This window comes from Perca fluviatilis, chromosome 16, assembly GCF_010015445.1.
Source record: "Perca fluviatilis chromosome 16, GENO_Pfluv_1.0, whole genome shotgun sequence".
NCBI lineage: Eukaryota > Metazoa > Chordata > Actinopteri > Perciformes > Percidae > Perca > Perca fluviatilis.
In genome coordinates this window covers 13,897,309-13,918,572 of record NC_053127.1, presented here as the reverse complement: position 1 = coordinate 13,918,572, position 21,264 = coordinate 13,897,309, and the positions used below count along the sequence as shown (strand labels likewise).

General features: G+C 40.5%; 1 protein-coding gene across 1 annotated transcript in view; it reads left to right on the top strand.

Annotated features, from left to right (window-relative positions):
- Positions 1 to 21,264, top strand: part of rapgef6 (Rap guanine nucleotide exchange factor (GEF) 6) — a 156,711-nt gene that overhangs the window by 105,171 nt on the left and 30,276 nt on the right. Inside the window, exons 9-19 of the mRNA XM_039777963.1 lie at positions 1,239 to 1,354; positions 3,815 to 3,951; positions 6,127 to 6,285; positions 7,435 to 7,587; positions 8,827 to 8,991; positions 10,435 to 10,542; positions 10,755 to 10,958; positions 12,088 to 12,196; positions 12,337 to 12,580; positions 17,652 to 17,809; positions 20,448 to 20,462. Coding sequence (XP_039633897.1) covers positions 1,239 to 1,354; positions 3,815 to 3,951; positions 6,127 to 6,285; positions 7,435 to 7,587; positions 8,827 to 8,991; positions 10,435 to 10,542; positions 10,755 to 10,958; positions 12,088 to 12,196; positions 12,337 to 12,580; positions 17,652 to 17,809; positions 20,448 to 20,462 — 1,568 coding nt within the window. The remainder of the gene's footprint in view (positions 1 to 1,238; positions 1,355 to 3,814; positions 3,952 to 6,126; positions 6,286 to 7,434; positions 7,588 to 8,826; positions 8,992 to 10,434; positions 10,543 to 10,754; positions 10,959 to 12,087; positions 12,197 to 12,336; positions 12,581 to 17,651; positions 17,810 to 20,447; positions 20,463 to 21,264) is intronic.

The following is a 21,264-nucleotide window of genomic DNA, read 5'->3' as shown; positions in this document are numbered from 1 at the left end:
ACCTCATACACAAATTCTCTTTAGAAAAAAGTTTTTTTTTTACTTGATTCATTTTTTTCAGGAGATATTCTTTATTATGTACTTAAAGGTCCCATGGCATGAAAATTTCATTTTATGAGGTTTTTTTAACATTAATATGCGTTCCCCCAGCCTGCCTATGGTCCCCCAGTGGCTAGAAATGCTAATAGGTGTAAACCGAGCCCTGGGTATCCTGCTCTGCCTCGGAGAAAATGAAAGCTCAGATGGGCCGATCTGGAATCTTCTCCTTATGAGGTCATAAGGAGCAAGGTTACCTCCCCTTTCTCTGCTTTGTCCGCCCAGAGAATTTGGCCCACCCATGAGAAAGAGAGAGACATCATGACTTTGAAACGAGAAAAGTGGCAGTTGGTCAAGGCTAGGTTAAGAATAGACGGGGGGGGGATAGGCTAATTTTTGCCAGACAATTCTCTTCAAGAGCTAACAGATGGCCTGCAATGCTGCCAATAACACTAGGGAGCTCCTCTTTCCACCTCTAGGTTGATGGTTCAATTCCCACCTGACCTGAAAGCCCCTGTGCCCCTTTAGAGCCATACTCTGCTAACCATCTGTCTGCCCCTGCACAGGGGAAATGTGGTTGCATATGAATTATTACTGCTGGATTTAAATATTTGGCTGTTTGCCTTTGTTTTCTAGTTTGGGACTTGGTTTCAAGGGGGGGATTGGTATAGAGCTATAAAGTTAGAGGGGCTATTAGACAGCTTAAGATTTTTTACAGATTTCACTCCACTGAAGGATGTAACTTTTCCAAAGCCTTGATGCTGTTTGATTCTATAACTGACGTACTAATTGTCTGAAACTATATGAAATATTTAATGAATAAAGATTATCACTTTGAAGTTGTCTTGTGCACCTTTTATATTCCAATAATGTAATAAAATTGATCGCTATGTACCAATGTCTTAATTGTCATGTAATGGTACTGAATACCCTTTAACCTTATTTCAACGTGCTTTGAATCAAATCTCTTGAGTCAAGCAGGTTTAATCCTAAGTAAAATGACACCCAATATAAAATGATAACATGTCCTAAAATCCTCCATAAGATATATACTGTAGATTGCATACAACATACAGTACTTAAGTTAAGCGACCACAGTCTACTTCCTTCCGCCCTCATACTTTTACCAACCACTGTTTTTTTTTTTTGCTGCCTTTTCTGATCTTTTCTCCGCGTGATGTGTTCTGCTTACAGTTATGAAGAGAAAAAAAAGAGGAAGATGAGGACCTGGAGAGAGCTTCAGACACTCTTCTGGGCCGAGACCTGGTCCGAGAGAGTCTGGAAAAAGACCCAGCCGACCGCAACGACGACGACATCGGTGAGTCTAACTCTGTGATTGGAAAGGTTATTATTTTTTGCTCGTCTGTGATCAACTAATGAATAGTACACTTCATATTTCAATAAAATGCACTTAATTGTAATGAAATGGGGCACTTACACCGTATGTGCCTGCATGTCACTTTATATACTTGAGGACTGTCAGTTGCTACTTTTAGACTTCATATACAGGACATACAGCCCTCGTAGACACCATCTATCATTCAGTGAGCACAGAGGAGATACACAAATGCCCCTTTAGCAAAGAGACCCCCCTCAGTGGTCTCTAAATACCAGTGCCCTTCCAGTGTGTATTTTTCAGCAGGGAATCAGAGAAACAAGCTCATTAGCAGGACCCGTTGGGGTCCTGGAGGAGAAGGAGACCACATCAGAGAGCTGGCCGGGCCTGCTGGGAGGCTGGCCTTCTCGTGGCCTTCACAACGGACTGGTCACACTCAGCTCATTCAGAGAAAAGAGATAAAGGAGTTGAGGGGAGGGAAGCAAGGTCTTAAAGGTCCCATGGCATGACAATTTCACTTTATGAGTTTTTTTAACATTAATATGCGTTCCCCCAGCCTGCCTATGGTCCCCCAGTGGCTAGAAATGGTGATAGGTGTAAACCGAGCCCTGGGTATCCTGCTCTGCCTCGGAGAAAATGAAAGCTCAGATGGGCCGATCTGGAATCTTCCCCTTATGTCATCGTAAGTGGAAAGGTTACCTCCCCTTTCTCTGCTTTGCCCGCCCAGAGAATTTGGCCCACCCATGAGAAAGAGCGAGACATCATGGCTTGCAAATGAGCGAAGCATGGCAGTTGGTCAAGGCCACATACCCACCCTCCACCTTGCCCCCCCTTCTCTCCTCAATAGCATTTAAAGCTACAGACACAGAAATGGCACGTCCTAAGGAAAGCTCATTGTGGGACTGGCTCTAGTGGCTGTAATTCTGCACCAAGGCTGAATTTCGGGAAAGAGACTTCAGATACAGTATTAGGGGACCACTAAGGCCTATATAAAAGCATCCAAAGAGCACCATGTCATAGGACCTTTTAACTTCAACCCTGGCTCACATAGTACCTAAAAAAACCTAAATAAATAGATATATTTTTTCAGTCCTTGGTTGAACTGCTCAACCTATAAACATTTGCAATCTGATTAGGGGTAGCATAAAGACATATGTTTCTTTTAAAGGTGGGCTAAATGGAGGCTAGTTTTCCCCTCCCTCCTCCTCATCCCGTCCCCTCTCCCTCTCTTCTGTGCACTAACCCCCAACCCCCAAATCCTTCTTGTCGGTTATTGGCTGGAACACAGTTTGTTATGTTTCGTGGTGCAGGTTGGCACAGTTTGTTTTCGTTGACGTTTGTGGAACCTGGGCTGTCTACAGAGACCGTGTTTTTTTTACAGTGTGTTCAGGGGACAGGCAGCTCGCGCATAGTGAGATGTTTGCTTTATGTGACAAAAAATGACTTAGAGCACTTAGAGCACCTTTAAGGGGTCATAAGCCAAAAAGGTTGGGAACCAGTGCCTATCCTGAATAGTCATCAAAATATTTATAATAGGATTACAACCTTATAATGCATGTAGATTCCATTACTGCCTTTTTTTTTTTTTAAGAAAAAAAAAAAAAAAAAAAAAAAAATAAAATTTTTTTAATTTTTTTAATTTTTTTTTTTTTTTTTTTTTTTTTTTTTTTTTTTTTTTAATCTTTTATTTTTTTTTTTTTTTTTTTTTCTAAATAACCAAAAAAAATCTTTTTTTTTTTTTTTTTTTTTTTTTTTTTTTTTAAAAAAAATTTTTTTAAAAAATTTAAAAATTTTAAAAAAAAAAAAAAAAAAAAAAAAAATTTTTTTTTTTTAAAATAAATAAAAAAAAAAAAAAAAAAAAAAAAAAAAAAAAAAAAAAAATAAATAAAAAAAAAAAAAAAAAAAAAAAAAAACCCCCCTGCGGGGGGGGGTTGAGGGGGGGGGGGGGGGGGGGGGCTCTCTTGACCAGACGAAAAAGAGGAACAAAAAAAATTTTTAAGAAAGAACATGGTTTTAAAGTTTCTCATTAGGCATGACAATCTTGGGCACTGGTAGTATGCACTGCTCCTGGCTAATAATAGTATTGCATTAGCATATACTGTGATGTGTGTGCCTATGTTATTGTGATGTTTGACTTCTATAAGGTTACAGGTTGTTAGGATTTTGATGAAAATCTTTTTGAGACTACAATTTTAACATTTAAACACTTTCTAAAATATTTTTTCTTTGTACATGAATTGACATTAGCCCTGATTTGAATGTGAGAAGGGTTTGCTTGCAGTAGGGACCATTTAAAACACCATTGTTGGTTTTAGAAATGCTGCTGTTTGTCAGTGGAGAAAATCCACTTTGCTTTGGCTAGACGAGTTACATCGATACATGCTCTTTCTGTTCCATTCAATTGCTTTCTTCTCTTCCCTTCATCCTGTTTGTGCTAAATAGAGCAACTACTGGAGTTCATGCACCAGCTTCCTGCCTTCGCCAACATGACCATGTCCGTGCGGAGAGACTTGTGTAGCGTCATGGTGTTTGAGGTGGTGGAGCAGGCTGGCACCGTCATGCTACACGACAAACAGGAGGTATGACTAAACTAATAGCACACACAGAAATATATCACAGTAACTGTTACAGGTCACTCTAAAAGTCTATGAACGTTTTTGAAATTAATGTTCTGAATTTGAGGTTTTTAAGAATATTTCTTATGCACTGAGTTATTATGTTTTCATGTTACTGGCCTCTTTTGCTGTATGTCCCACTAAGAATAATCACTAACAGGGTAATTATGAAATTTTATTTTTAAGTTTTATTACATTTTTATTAATTTATTACACTGAATTCCCTTACCAACTGAATTTGTGTTGATCATTATTCAATCAGAAACAAGATGTGTTTCATAATTCTTAATTGTGTCATTAATATTATTACAGTTAAAGGATCTTAAATTTGTCTTTCCATGGCCTGCAAAACAGTGACATAACCTTTTAAAGAGCACACAAAAATACACATAACCATAAAGGGAGTTGTAGCAGGCAATCATGGTTGAACATGTAAAAGTTGGTAAAATAGAACATAAAGAAAGGGTGGAATAAACAACACAAAACTGAACAGTACATTGAACGACACACACACACACACACACACACACACACACACACACACACACACACACACACACACACACACACACACACACACACACACAAACAGAGGTTTAAAAGAGCACATACAGGTGTTGACACGTTTCTGTGCGTACAGACAAACACATCCTCACCATATTCCAGTCTATCCCAAGCTAATTCTTATACAGAAACTGGTATGTGCAAAGTCACTGCAGAGTAAAAGCCACGTCAATCACCTGAGCTGCTACACAGCTAATTAATTAAGTTACAAGCCTGAGAAACAGGATCTCTGTCATGGCTGTTTGGTTACACACAGTAGCATTAGAACCGACAGGGCGATAGATGGCAATGAACTGCCAGCTGCCGAGGAAGAGAATCCATGTCAGCAGGACAAAACCACACACACACACACACACACACACACACACACACACACACACACGCGATAAGGCAGTGTGCATCATATGGGTGTCTGTGCCTTCATACTGTCTCTGTCGAGCCAGTTGATGGACAGGTCTCCTCCACTCTGTCTCTCTGTGGACTCGTGTTGAAGGTCAAAGAGAAGCACTTGGCTCCTCTCACAAATGAACACAACTCTGCTAAGTGAGCGAGGGAGGGAAAGGAAAATAAAAAGAGTTTAAAGTGGTCTAACAGAAGTAAAAAGAGAGGTGAGATGCAGAAAGGAGGAGAGATTGCAGGTAGAGCGTGAAACCAGCTAAAGTTATTTTACTGACCATTTTATTTCAAGAATAAGACAAATAATAGTTAACCCACCTTTGTGGGCTGAAATAAATATTCTAGATATAAACTCATATTATGTATGATTAAAAAAAAGTGATTCATGCAAACATTATAAAAATAGCCTCTAAAGGACGTTTGTGTTTAATATGTACTGTACGTGGTTCATTGCCTTAGCTCCCCTTCCTTATTACCATTTCGTCATTGCTGAGAAATGAGGAGAGTGAGAGGCTGACTAGAAGCAAGAGAAACAGAAGCACTGAGAGATTTGGAGATTGGCAGGGTGAGAAACAGTCAGAGAATGAAAAGGCAATGAGGAGGAAATATTGGTTATAGTTGCGGAGGCAGCCCGGGGCACACTCACCCTCTCTCCATCCGCTCACACCCGTGGATGAATGGCTTGTTATATTACGCCTGCCAGCATTTCCTTTTCAAAAGCCACCATAGAGACACAATACCCCTTTATCACCATACTCATACCTCACTCAACGCACATAATGCTCACATTATAATACATGTCAGTTAGTAATATATAGCCATTTTAACAGCCATTCTTGCACAGCATAATTCTGTTGCTTGGATAGTGCAGCTACTTCCAAATCCTTCAAACATTACAGTGATATCCAGTGTGCTCTTTGAAATCTGATGATTTTAGATAACATTTGCCAAGTGATGTTAATGATGAGTCTTACAGGGTGAAACGCACTGTTTTATTCTGATCCACAGTCAAACCGTTATATATTTGACGCTGTTGCTTGTACCCACTACCCTGTTACTACATAAGAGTAGTTTCGGAATATAATGTACACATGGATGTAAAGTATATTGATTTAGCTGTGGAAAAGTTTGAGTGCCTGATGATTTAAAAAAATGTCGTCTCTGTGTGCCTTTCTGCAGCTCGACCTCTGGTACGTTATCCTAAACGGGGCAGTGGAGATCAGCCATCCAGAGGGAAGAGTGGAGACTCTGTGTATGGGCAACAGTTTTGGCATCTCACCCTCACTGGACAAACAGTACATGAACGGAGAAGTTCGCACCAAAGGGGACGACTGCCAGGTAAGGAGGACTGATGAAGATTTTTTTTTTTTTTAAATGAATCATTAAATAATGGTTGAGCTGCTCACTGCAAGATGTTGATGTACACTTACAGCTTCAACGTGATTATTAACACAATCATTTTGCAGCAACCTGTTGTAGCTGAGAAAAACGGTGATAGCATTTCAGTTTGCTTAAAATATTTGCTTGCACTGACACAACTTGTCAACTAGAGATAAATCATTTATTTAGAGATATGATGTTGCCGTTGTTACCTGAGCAGTCATGCATTGATTATAATGAATAATTGATTTTCATAATATACCATGAATTCAGTGGTTTTGAATTTACGTTACATCATTTTTGAGTAAATTTGTATGAAGGGCTTTTTTATACCACAGTGTAACTGTAACAAAATAATGACACATCTGAATTTAGAGATCGTCAATTTCACCTTCCTGACATTTATAATAAAAGTTGACATTTGTAAGTTATGATAGCATTGCTTTTGGTATACCTTTTAAAAGGTATACCAAAAAATCTGTTGCACATTGTCACGTAGTGGTGTATTTTTAAGACGTGTTTACAAATAGCCGTGCAGGTTTCTCACAGTCTTGATGTAGAGCTGCGATGTGATAGTAATGAGTTTTCAAACGTGAAAGTACCCTAGCGTGAACTTGCGGTAACAGCCTCTCTGTCCACACTGCTCAGTTCCTCCACTGCACGCATCATTTCCTGTCTTCAGAAACGCAGGAAGTTGCAGAGGTCAGACTTAGCGAGCCAAATGCAGAAATTGATGATTTAGTCAAGGGAAGTGCAGAGGGTGATAATGCTTTAGGGTAGTGAAGAGTCATGTCTTGGCACATTCTGTGCAGTGTGGTATAATGGGAAGTTAGTTTAGCTCCAGTGTCAAATGGAAGGATGCTTATGCGAAATGGCTAGGTGACAGGATTTTGGACCACCATAGGTATTGAGCCTTTTTTAATTGAGTTTAGTTAGAGTGAGAAATAGTGTTGTTGGACCTTCCATCATCCGTCCATCCCTCCCATGTCTCTCTCTGCCCGCCCTCATGTTTCTTCTCTGCTGTTGTTTGACTACCCGACTGTGGTGCCAAGCAGTGTTTTGCTCTACTACAAGTTCACCCGCTTTCCCCATGTCATCCTCGACCAGTTCGTCTGCGTCGCCCAGGAGGACTACTGGCGCATCCTCAACCATGTGGAGAAGAACACGCACAAGGTGGAGGAGGAGGGGGAGATCGTGATGGTGAAAGAGCACCGCGAGCTAGACCGCAGCGGGACCAGGAAGGGACACATTGTCATCAAGGTTAGTGATTTTAAATGTTGGAATGATGTTTTTGTTCGATGTGATGGAACTGGAGTTCAGCCAGGGTTCAAGAAGGCCTTTTGCTGTTCTGAAGCGTCCACTGAAATTCTTGAGGTTCAAACGTAAGCTTAGGCTAGTATTCACCCAGAGCTCAACCTTTGTTAACTGACTCAATATACCGTAGAAATACATTTCACCTTGTTCCAGAACATACCCTAAACAACATGAGGCAGGAAAGCACACAAGGACGCTAGGAAAGTTTAATGCCCAAGGTTGAGCTGCATGCTAGCAGGCTAATAAGCATGTTTAATCTTACCCAAAACTCTCATTATTATGTACTAAAAAAAATGCCTTGGATTGATTTGAGTACCACCTCATCATGAATCGACAATGCCCTCCCATATGGTGTCTGCAAAAACATCAATGCAGCTGCTCGGCGTTCTTAGTTGACCGTTCTGAGGCACCGTTGTTACTATTAGTGTTTGCCGGAACATTTTCTTGTATGCTACGTTGCCGTGCGCTCCAAGGCCTTTTGATCCTTTCCCCGAGCCTCCAGAGGCAGCCAGGTATTGATCGGATAATGGGCCTGAATGATTCTTTTGGCCACCCTTTTGGAGGAAGGCTGTTGGCTCCAAAACATATCCAGTGCAGATGAGTCAATTCACAACGGTTAGAATTTCCGCTTACGATTTTGGCTTTGTTGTTTTTTTGTGTCAGACAAAAGTGGATGCCTTTCTAGTTTCTGTTCCCTGTAAAAGAATCATTTCCCCCAGAAACCTCTGCTCTGATGACATTAACAAACTCGCTCAAACCACAGGAGTAGAGTTTGTGTCTTAGACGTTGTATATCTGCTACTTATGAAGATAAATTAAAAGATGTAGGTGCGTGCGTGTGTGCGTGTGTGGCAGGTGCATGCTTGTGTGCATTTGTGCGTGCGTGTCTGCACGTCTTTGTTTTATTGATGGTAGACTGAACGCTTAGTTCAATAGCTGTATCTTTATAGTTTATGTCCTTGTCAATATTATGATTTATGCCGACATAATTTATTCAAATTGTGCCAGCTTGCTTCAACGTGTGAGTATGCATGTGTATGCTTGTGTGCGATCGAGTGTCTGTATACTGTAGATTATATGTGCCCCTGTGTCATTTCTGCTGCCTTACATGTGTATGTATGATTTTTGTGCCGTATATTTTTCTCCATGTATCCTTATGTGAGTGTGTGTATATTTTTCTCCCTAGGGAACCCCGGAGCGTCTCATCATGCACCTGGTGGAGGAACCGTCGGTGGTGGACCCCACCTACATCGAGGACTTCCTGCTGACATACAGGACCTTCCTGTCAAATCCCATGGAGGTCGGCAAGAAACTGCTGGAGTGGTTCCACGTTGACAGCCTCCGGGACACGGTGAGTTTGTGTGTGATGGGCTGGTTTTGGTAGTTCCGGGTATGTTTGTACTGTACTGTATGTGGATGGATGTGCACATTTGTGTGTGTGTCTGCACAGGAGAAGAGTAATAAAGTAAAGGTTTGTGTGTGTGGACCAGCGAGATTTGTATGTGTGTCTGTACTTTTGAGTTTGTGTTGGCATAAGAGTGGACATGATAGGTCAAGTTGGCTGGAATGGGAATGTTAAGGCATTTCTGTGCAAGTAAATATTGCAGGGTAGTAGTGATGTGTATGCATACCAAGTGAAAACTGCATATATTAATCTATTCTGTACTATTTTGTGTGTTTATGTGTGTGTATCCTTAAGCACCTATCAGCACTCCTAATGTTTTGTATTCATGCATGTCGATGAGAATTGTGCCACTCACATGCTGATCGATACAAGTTCAGCCAGCTCAGCTGTCCTTGAGCCCAGCAGTGATTTGTTCATGTCTGACACACCCATTGTCTATAACTGTTTTAACCTAAGATTAGGCTTGTACTGTCAATAGTCTTTATGTGGTTGTCATTCAGGCTTATGATCTTCAGCTCCGTTAGAAATGATCTAATCCTGTACAGACCGATCAGCGAAAAAGTAACAGAATGTGGAAAGAGAGGAAAAGAGATGCCGTGAGAAACGAAAGAGAGTGAAAAGTGGACATTGATTGATTGACGCTCTGTGTTGATGTACTGGTTGCCGCTCTTACCTTTTGCAAAGGGTAGAACAATATAACAACCTGTGTAAAGTTGCAGAAATAATTGTTTCTGAATTTCCTTTGCTTAAAGTTTTTCTTCTAATTAATGTGGGGCAGAGTGAAGCAGTCAACCAGTTGTTAAAAATGTCTCTGCAGCCATGGACATGGTCAATATTTTAGTGTTTTCCATGTTTTACAGTAGGCTACTAGCTACTTAATGTTTTTTTTTTTTTTTTTTCAGAAAATAAAGACAGATAGGTATACCGTATAATTGCATTGAATAAAATCAGAAATCTGACCATGAGGGCTGCTTTTTGTTAGGGTAACAAAAATTGCTTGGCAGCCATTAAAGTTATTGTTAACTGATTGAACTATTATATATAGATGATAAATATTTAACATGGGCAATGTTTGACAACATGGTAACAGTGTTAGTAAGGATGACTGCATTTAGCGCCCCCCCGCCCAAGCGAGCAAAAAAAAAAAGAAAAAAGCAGAAGGGAAAAAAAAAAAAAAGCCAAAAAAACAAAAAAAAAAAAAAAAAAACCCCAGACCAACCCCCAACAATATAACAAATTTATAAAGCTCTCAACACATTTCTTGTCAAAGCAACTCATACTCAATTAGTGCAAGAACTGGAGAGTGAAAATACATTGTGACAGGAACTGTGCAAAAAGAAGTGTATGTTTTGTTGCTCCACTAAAGAAAGTTGTCATTGTGTCTCACAGGTGACGAGAATAGTGCTGCTGTGGGTCAACAACCATTTTAATGACTTTGAGGGTGACCCGGCCATGACACACTTCCTGGAGGACTTTGAGAAACATCTAGAAATCACAGTAAGATCAAACTTATTCTTTACTTCTGTTCATCTTTTAACTTGTAATTCAGTTAATTTAAAAAAAAATGTAAGAGTCCCTAAAGACATACTTTGTGTTATCATTTATATTCTCATGTAAAAACTAAATTGCACACCTCAGTAAACAAAAGCTAATTTAAATGCAAGACTCCTCAAGCTCATAATTTTCCCATTTTTTTCCCTACTTGTCAGAAAATGAAGGGCCATTTGCGGCTGCTGAACATAGCATGTGCAGCCAAGGCTAAGTGGAGACAGATTACTCTGCAGAAGGCGTCCAGGGAGTCGCCGCTCTACTTCAGCGTGCAGGGCGGCAGCGAGAGAGGATTCGGCATCTTTGTTGAGTCGGTAGAAGTAGGGAGCAAGGCAGCAGAGGCCGGACTCAAACGGGGAGATCAGGTGAGAGGACATAAAATACAGAGTTCTACTAGATATGATACATTGCTACCTGTGTTTTTTTTTTTTAAAGAATGACATTGGAGAAAAGCATTTTTACAGAACCTATACTATGCTTGCTACATCGCTATCCTAGCCAGTAGCATTCGTGTGGATCCCTGGATTGTTTAATTTGAATTAGTCCCTAATCAGCCGGTTAGATGAGAATCATCAGGGCTCTTCATCCAACCACATAACAATAGAATATAGACACGTTTCAACTAAATTGTGGGATACAGGTGGAAAAATCCATAAACTTGACATCAACTGGTCAAAAGTCACTGTATGTAATGTAGTAAACAGCAGGAGGTCAGCATCCAGGAAGATGAATGCTACAGTAAATGTCTAAAGTCATCCTTTCAAGAAAGTCATCCTCCAAGGAGCACAGATTTGTTTTTAACCACTTTGTGGGTTTTTTGGTTGTTATAGTCTCATGATCACCAGGTCAGCAGTCTTTTTTTAAAATTTTTTTTTTTAACATCTGATGTGACAATGTGAACAAGAACTTAGAGGCTTTGGGAACAATCTCCAAGTTTCATTCAGTGGCTCGGCTCAGAGTTGAAGCTTGAACTGCAGTAAAAAAAACAGTAAGGCCTGAGAGGATCTGTAAGAAACAAGGGGAACATAATATCAGACAACCAAGTTTTGACCAGAGGCAATTTTTCTTCAAAGATCTATCTGTGTCCCCCAAAATTTTTAATCTTTTTTCACATTCCTTCTTTAAATTATTTGATGCAGGTCCAAAAATTCTATATTGCCTTATACGCCAAATTTTCTGACTGACTGCTTATTTTTTATATTTAACTTCTGCAAACTGTACAAAGTTATTCTTCTAAATTGGTGTGAATTAAGTTACCCAGCAGTCATGCTGCACACTTCTGTTTTTGTGTCATTTTTAGAGGACTACTGTATAACCACATTGTTGACTATTTGCATTTAATAAACTGCTTACAGATATGCTGACAGGCAGACCAGAATACAACTAATGTCTTTCAGATTACAGTCGAGAATAAAAGTGAGGGGTTTTGAAGGAAATTCTTTGTTTTGTTTTTACTCCTGCTGTAATTGTGTCATTTTGTCTGCCTTGTTTCAGATCATGGAGATCAATGGTCAGAACTTTGAGAACATCTCCTTCTCCAAAGCTGTTGACATCCTGAGAAACAACACACACCTCTCTCTTACTGCCAAAACCAACATATTTGGTGAGCAAAGTCAGAGTATTTGTCCTCACACAATAATGCACATAGAACACCATCCCCTTCAATGCATGTCAATGGCCAATTGTTTGAATTTGAGATGATGAACATTCCCTCCTCCTCTCTCTGAACCTCCATCCTTCTAGTCTTCAAAGAGCTCCTCAGCAGGATTGTGCACGAGAAGAAGAACGGCGGGCCTCACATTCCAAAGATCCAGGAGAAAAAAGGCAATCGCTTCTCCATTCCTGACCTTCCTGGAGACATGGAGTTTCCTACAGACCATAAGAGCACCAGGAAAATGAAGGCCAACACTGTGTCAGGAGGACGAAACAAGATCAGGAAGATGCTGGAGAAGACGCGCTTCAGCATACTGCCACCCAAACCATTCAGGTAAGATTTATGGTAACACTGCTGTCTGTATGGTTGCAGTCTGTGTATGAATGGGAATAAAATGGATTCAAAGTAATATTTCAGTCTAGATGTGTTAAGACTTTGTACATACAAGCATAGCAGGCAGAAGACACCAGGTGGCCAGAAACACAACTCTAGATATGTTGCAACTGTTTGCTAACAAGTTCACCATATCAATTTAAAGCGGTAGCGATATCAATGTTGTGTTCACATCTTGTTTTCTCTGCCCCCAAGTGGCCAAATAAATAAGTTATTGCAGGTGTAAACGATCAGTAGCGTGAGTGCATTCGGATTTACGTTCCAGCCAGTCCACAATCCTCTTTTACTGGATCGGTCTACTGTCTCTGCAACGGTATGGAAGCAAGCTGTGACCATCTGCTGTCAGAAAAGCAGTCGTGAGCAGAAATCTAAGCCTCGAGCTTTGCCACTGAACTGAACTACTTATTGCACCTCATGAAGTGATAATAGAAGCACATTTCAGCCTCCTCTAGCGGCTTGTATGAGCAGGAAATGGAGAGATTTTACCCAACTTAAACTAAAATGCTTACCTAAATTTTTTGGGAAAGTGATGGCGCACAGAAATAAATGATATAAAGTCCATCCCATTTCAAGCTGTGGTTACAGGAACATAGTTCTGAAGATGGCGTTAACTTACTTTTATTTTTGTACTTGTAGTTTCTGGAATGCAATGCTCTTTCTAGTCTTTCACTTATCTTCAGCTGCTGTAATGTTGATTGGTTCCAGCCAAATCACATAAATGTAAACGGCATCAGCGTCGGCGTAGTCATTATATAACCATTGTCGTTGTCATCAATAACCAGCCATCTTACTTGCAGCATCTGGAGCAATTGAAAGCAATTGTGCCGATGGAAGCTCACATTCAATATTCCACCCGTAACCTGCTGATACAGGCTTGATTTCATTTCATCATTTCATGCCTCTCTAGGCATCATTAAACTCCATACAGTGTCAGTGTGTTTGTATTTCTTGCCCTGTTAATTACAGAGCGAACCGTCAGCATGGCCATCACGCACTGTAAACTCACACACACATCGCACAGACGCTGTCATATCTACGTTCCCTCCCGCACTTTTCTCTCTCACTGTCTCCGCTCTATCAGTTTCCAGCTCGACAGTAATTATGTCTACAAAAGCCACACAGTTTGCATGAAAACTGATTGTGTGTCTGTCTCATAACGCAACACGCTATCACACAGCCATTGATCGGACTCGGTGCACAGCTTCCAAAGGCTCTCCGCTGCGTTCTATTTATCGACCAACAAGGGCTTTCATAGCTTTTTATTTTGCTGGTCGGCACCATTCAAACCACTCTTTGGTTCAAAGGAATTGATGGCTGATTAAAGGGACTGAAGATGAGACGGGTGGTTTGGGTCAATTGGGATTCATCAGTGCCTGTTGTAGGATGAAAATGTGACGGGTACATTGTAAAGTTGTTAACTGGCTGTATGTGTTCAAAAGGTACGGGCTGCTCCTAGGACAATGTTTAGAAGATACCATGTTAAAAGTTTAAAGTTTCACACACACACACACACACACACACACACACACACACACACACACACACACACACACACACAAGACTCACTGCCATTTTAAGGCACACAAAAAGGCAGCCTGGGACCACTGTTGTCTTGGTACGTTTCTCAAAAAGGCTACATTTTCAATGCTTTTGCTCACTTCTTAAACACCTGGCATGTTAAATGAAGGAAAATAACCTTGTTTAACTATTTTAAATCCAATTCAGATGCTGTTGCCCATCTTGGGTGCATACACAAACCCACCGTCACTGTTGCTGCTTCTTTCTGTTCTTGGCTGACATTGTGCTCCACTTCAGACGAGGATTTTATATGACAAGGACACGCTGGCAATAAACAAGTCGTTTTTCTGCCAAATGTAGATGTCCGGGCCTGTGCATGGGCCTTTACACACGTCCCATATTGACCAGCCCAGTTGATTTACATTCCACAGATTGGAAAGCAATAGACAGAGGTTTTAGCCTTTAGTCAGTTTGTCTTAGAAGTCTAGGTGATTTAGTGAGATGACGCCTAAGTAGTAAACCCATGTCCCATGATGCCATTTACATCCTGTGATGCATTTCATTTGTAATACAGTCAAATGCATCAAATCATGATACTGTTATCACTATAACAGTTGTGTTATTAAGTGTTTGTGCAACTCGACATTCAACCTACAAGACATCCACATTATACTGCATGCTCACTGCACTGCTGCTGCTCCACCCGCAAGGAGAACTGTTCAGGCAATTATGACTCTGTTACACTTAAAGATTTTTTTGACCAGCAGCTCTGTCAATATTCCCCAAAATAGCTTGTATTTAGAGCACCTGGCTCTATGCTGGCTTGATGAAATTGAAATTGCTCCTGAACATTTGTTTGCTTATCTGTTTCAGCAAACATGTCAATGTGTCCACATTTTGGCTATTGTATATTCTGTCAACCTACATGTGTGTGTGTCTGTGTTGTTTTGTGTGTGTGTGTGTGTGTGTGTGTGTGTGTGTGTGTGTGTGTGTGTGTGTGTGTGTGTGTGTGTGTGAAGAGAGGCCTTGTCACTCTGCTGCACTTGTATCGCTGAATCACTTCAGCAAAGCTCTGCTTCTGTCTTGTGTTTTTCTTTTTTTTTCACGGTTTTCAATGTCGTCTCTCTCCCGTTTGTCTCTGCTGCTTCAGGGGCCTGTTTGGGTAAGACCTCTTGCGTAACTCCCCATCCTTCAACCATTTGACTCAGTATCCATCTGCAGATATGCGCAGGCAGACACACACACACACACACACATCCACCCACACACCCTCACCAGCACCACTGACCTTCAGCAACATTACTAGAGGACTGGATTTGAAGATTTCATGCTAATTCCTTTAACTCATTACTCACCCGAAGTCAAGGTGTTCCTCCTATTAATTTCTCTCCAATTTTAACTTCTCTGGAGTAAGTCTGCTGTATGCTCTGTTATTCAACCAAATGAACTGTATTCTGCAAAGAGATGTTGCAAAGCATGTCAAGGAGAACTTGGTTTAATTACGGTGTTGAATACTAGAGAGGACTCTTATGTGCTGCAGATGGTTTTGGTTTTATGACGTTTGACAGCCAGCACACCTGTCATTTGAAGTAAATCAGATAAATACCTAAATACATGAAAACTTAGAAGCTTGAGAAATTATCTATTATGCTTTTTCTATGCTAGACATTTTGTCTGTCATATTTAATGGACTTAATCCTTAAAACTGTATCATACCAAACCAAAGTTTTTTGGCCTGTGCAATTTGTAATTGGGTTAAAAAAACGGGTATAATTATGTCTGCCCTTAACCCGCATTTGTCAAAGTGTGAATATTATCAGACTTGATACAGTCAAGATCTAACAATGTCAGTCTAGTCTTATTTGAGCCCCATGCTATATCCTTATTCATCTCAGTTTCACCATTATCCTCTTTCTAAATCTCCTTTGTCTTTGTCTCCTGCTTTTTTCACCACCCTCCAAGTTATTTAATCAACCTATTCTTTATGTCTTTCCTTTTCTCTTGTTTTCTTGCCTGCCCATGTCTGTTTTTTCTGTCCTTCCATCTTGTCAGTGCAGTACCTCGACCGGTGACTCAAAGATTACACAGGCTTTGCTGCAGCAGCACACGACTGTGTTAGTGGAAGCCCTGCAATACTGCACCGTGTTCAGTACATGATAGACACACACACACACACACACACACACACACACACACACACACACACCTAGAGGGAAGCTACAATTAGTATGCAGGCAGGACGAAAATGAACTCCCTGTCCCAGACACTCAATTACAGACTCTGTCTCAAACTCACAGCGACAACATATTGAAATGTGTGCAACGTGTATTTAACATCAATAAATCATCAACATTCAAGTGCAGATTTCACACCATATTGCTTTCATTTTCTGTTATTATGTTTTAGTTTGTAATTTTCAGTCTGAACTGCTATGAATGAGCCTACTTTAAATTGATAAGGTCAATTCTAAAGCTTGAAAGTCGAAAGCTGCAACTGTGAAGTGTGAAAGTGTTATTCAACCTTCAGGAACCCATAATTTATCATTTGAGGCAGGGCTATTCAAAATCACAATACCCAACCTTTGTCTCAAAAGAGTTGCCATTTCCACCACATGTATGCAGATCCAGGCAGGTCTTATGAGGCCATTAATGTAAAGGTTGATGTTTGCATATCCCTGAGTGTGGCTGAGGAGCCAGGTAGAAAGGCTCCTGTCTCTCATGTCCAGTTTTGCCTCAAAATGTGGCCGACTGCTGGACACACAAGAGAACAGAGGGCTACATGCTAAAAACCAACACATGCGTTGAAAAAGGAAGAGCAGGGACACAAAGTACAAATGTGCAAATTAAAACACCCGCAAAGTCACATAAATAAGCTTACATTCTCGTTCTCATTTCTTTTCATATGTGCTCTGCTGTTTGCAATGCTTGTTTGTGTCTCTGTTAGCTTGTGTACTGATACCTGTCTCTTTGTCCAATGCCGTGTGTGTGTTTGGTGAACTTGTGTGTCTCTATCCATGAATGCTCCTTATCAGTTCCTGCCATTCATGATATCGCCTCATGGATGAATTTCAGCTGTGTCACTGCTGCATATTAAAAGACAAAAATAGTGATATTGATAGTTTGTGTTCTCATTCTGTAAGAGTAGACATTTTAATTAAATCTTCTGATATGTTTTTCCACAGTGTTATGAGTTCTTATATGTCCTTTTAAAATGAAGGGGAAAGCACTCATTCTAATTCTTGTGCTTAAAACTAAGGAGAAAAAACATTCAGGCAGTTTTTTGTAAAATGTCTACTGCTGCAAAATGAAAGCCTAAAATAAATTTTAGAACATTAGGTTATTTGATGGAGGAAATCTAATGTTCCTGTTTCTCTCCGTTTCTTTCTCTCTTTTCTAATATCACACCCTTTTTCTTTTAATACCACCTATCCTTTCTCCTCCACTCCAACCTTCACCCCCTTCTCTTTCCCCTACCGTCCCCGTTTCCTTTCTAGTGATGGTGGCATGGGTCAGTCTCAGGACGACAGCATTGTGGGTACCAAGCAGTGTCGTCACAGCGTGGCCATCATGCCCATCCCCGGAAACCTGTCGTCCAGCAGCCCCGACCTGCTTCACCCGGCCTCTAGCGTCCTGGACTTTTCCAACCCTGCAGGTAAGAAATAATGCTGACTCAATAAAATCCGGGGCTGTGTGGACACAGAATAGTCCATTACTACTGATTGTCCCAGAGGAGGACTGCGTCGGTCTTGGTGGAGACAGCATGTACACTCTTGTGCTGTTTTCTTCTTTGCGTCTTTCTGGATGAATGCATTCGATGGTTGAATGGATATTCTGTCTAACATGTATCTTGAAAGAAAAAAAAACTCTCTGAAACTCGTCTCTCAAAGTGAAAGTCGAAAATGAAATATAGGATTGAAACAAAGCACAACTATGCTAACAATTTTCTTGTTCCAACACACTGAAATATATCATATGTGTGTTCCACACAACTGCAAGTACTTTTGGATGTAAGTGGAGCAAAACCTTCTCTACACTCATTCACAGTTGTTCGTGACCTTCATGGCCTCATTTCAGGTGTCGTGTCGCAGTGAAAGAATTCAGTGCTTCTTTCCTGAAGCGGTTTGTCACCCTTGCTTGAGGCCTCAGCCTCATTAAAAGTGAAACTTACTTGTGGAGTAAAAGACTCCGATGCCCAGTGAGCACTGACAGACGCTGTACAGACAGCAGTCATCCTTGAACGTAATCGCATGGCAGACATATCAGAAGTGTAGTGTTGTGTGCACTTTGTTGTCCCGAATGCAAACTCTCCGTCTTTACTCTTTTATCTTTCTTTCTCTTTGAAATACAGGCAAACTCCTCAAAACACCAATGTTCACTTATGTTGACAAAGGAACACCCATAAACTCACTCGAACCAAGCAACTGGAGCTTTCTAGTAGGGCTGGGCGATATGGATAAAATTAGATATCACGATATTTTTGACCAAATACCTCGATATCGATACATTAACAATATTGTAGTGTTGACTATTGGTGCTTTCACAAAATATTGACACAATGAGAATTTTGATAAATAATCATCAGTAATGTGGATATAATGACTAAGTGGGTAAAGGCAAATAATAGAACAGTTACAACAGTCTGGTAAAATGACATCACTTTACTGTAATGCAGCCTTTAAAACCAGGAAAAGACAACACTTGCCATATTACGATATCCAAAATCTAAGACGATATCTAGTCTCATATCACAATATCGATATAATATCAATATATTGCCCAGCTCTACTTTCTAGTATAGGTGTACACACATATTCTCTCTCACACACACACACACACACACACACACACACACACACACACACACACACACACACATTCATCCTGGGGTCTTTCTTTTTGAAATGCCACAGAGCTGTTGCAGAATTGTGTCCGTCTGAAAAGAATTAACCTCCTGAACTATAAGACTTATTTATTCCTTTCTTGTCAGATGGGTTTCTGCACCCATAATTATTTAAACTAACGTGGAGCACTCCCTGTGGATTTATATGTGTGTTTGTGCGTTAGTGGGAATGAAATATTGAGAAAGGGGAGAACAAGAATGAGAAAGTGGAAAGGTGAAAGAGAGCGAGAGAGTGAAAATGGTCTAGATTTATTATACTGGCCATTTGTCAATGAGGTACACACACACACGCACACACACACCTGCATGTAGATCCCTAGTTTTGTAGGCCTCACATGTGGTTGTGTTGTACTAGAGTACAAACGCACACCAACTGCGCCACATTAATCATCCACCATTAGATCAAGTTTCCTTTAGTCCTCTGGCTTCTCATTAGATTTAATAGTAGAGGGGAGAACCGCCTGCTCAAATAAAACCCCTGTTCCAGATGCTGAACAGAGCTTATAATACCTCCAAAGTCCTCCTACCTGTAATGGCTGAGGTTGTTTTTTAGGATTAAAACCTTTTCTGGTCTAATTTTATTAGACATTATTAGTCAAAGTGAAAAATTAATTTCTATCGAACTTTGCAAAACACAGGCTATAAATAACTTCACAGTAGCCAGTGAAAAAATGCAATAATAAAGGTAAACAAAATCGTAAAGGTATTGACCACAAGCTCTCAAGGTGTTGGATGGTGAATGATTGGAATATAAATTAGATTATTTCTGGACAAAGGAAGCAACTTGAAGACGTTATATTGAGCATTTTTCAACATCTCATAGACTGAACGATTAATCAGTTAATAGAATAAAACAATCGATGATGACAATGATAATAGTCTCTATTTGCAGCCACATATGTGCTTTATAACAAAAAAATCTGAAACCGTTAGAGAAGTGGAGCACAGACGTTAATTCTGTGTTGTTCTTTAAGAGATGGAGGGAGAGCACAAATTTATTTTTCCGTGACTGCTGTTGTCTCTTGTTCGCAAAGTGGCGGTGTCTTCTCATTGAAGTTGTACTCAATTTCTTTGTCTTCTTTTGTCTCTCTCTTTCCGTCTGCTGTTTTATTTCTTGCTCTCCTACTGTTTCTCTTGTCCTTTTCGCTCTCTCCTCTCACGTCTCTCTTGCTGTGATTTGAAACAGATGTTGTACAGTAGTGTAGACACGATGAGTCACACTCAGCCCTCTGGTTTCCCATGAACAGATTGACTACAGAAGAAACTTCACTGGTCTTCCCTCATTTTTTACTTCTGTCATGATGTTTCCAGGCACTAAGTCTCTTTGTACTCCTCCAACACTCTCTCTCATATTCACTGTGTTTTCTCTTTCTCCTCTCTGCTTGCCAAGCCCTGGGACTGTACTGTAAGTATACATACGTTCAGTGCCACAGTTTGATTGTGTTTTATTAAATATTCCTCACTAATGTCCCCTCCATCTTGACTTTTTTCTTCTTTAAACCATGAGCTTTTTTTCCCCATGCTCCATCTTTGCATCCATGAACCGCATCCTTCAGGCTCTGGGTTTAGGCCTTGTATTGTGTTTATTCTTCTTTCACTTCAACTAACCTTGTGAGGATGTATGAATATCACAGTAAGGACATTATTTAGGTTGGTTTTCACTTTTCAAGAGGTTACCTTAGGGTTAGTCTATATCCACAAAATTCCACTTTCGGGATTGCTCGGGTGCCGCAGGAAATTACGCCAGTTGCATGTCCGTTTCCTTCCGCTTTCTTTGTGTTGGAATTTTAAACTCCGGTCAATTTTTGAAGACTATGGTTAACTGCTCCTCAAATCTCTGCAGGGTAAATTGAGACAGCTAGCTAGACTATCTGTCCAATCTGAGTTTCCTCTCACACGACCAAAACAACTTTTGAACGTACACGTTCCACCAAAACAAGTACCTTCCTGAGGCTATTTTGCAGCAGCAGCGTGCGAAGCTTAGCACCGCCCATGACGATTGTGATTTGTTTAAAGAAATGCCAATAAACCAGAGCACGTTTTTCTCCCAACCCGGAATGCTGTGTGGACTAGCCAGACCCTCCAGCGCCTTGGAGGAAAATCTGGCAAAGCGAGACTACCTTAGGGTTGAAGTAATCTTGTTTGCTTTTCTCTAGAAAGCATTCACACTACACCCCGTTAATTTATGACCGCAACACAGTAATCAA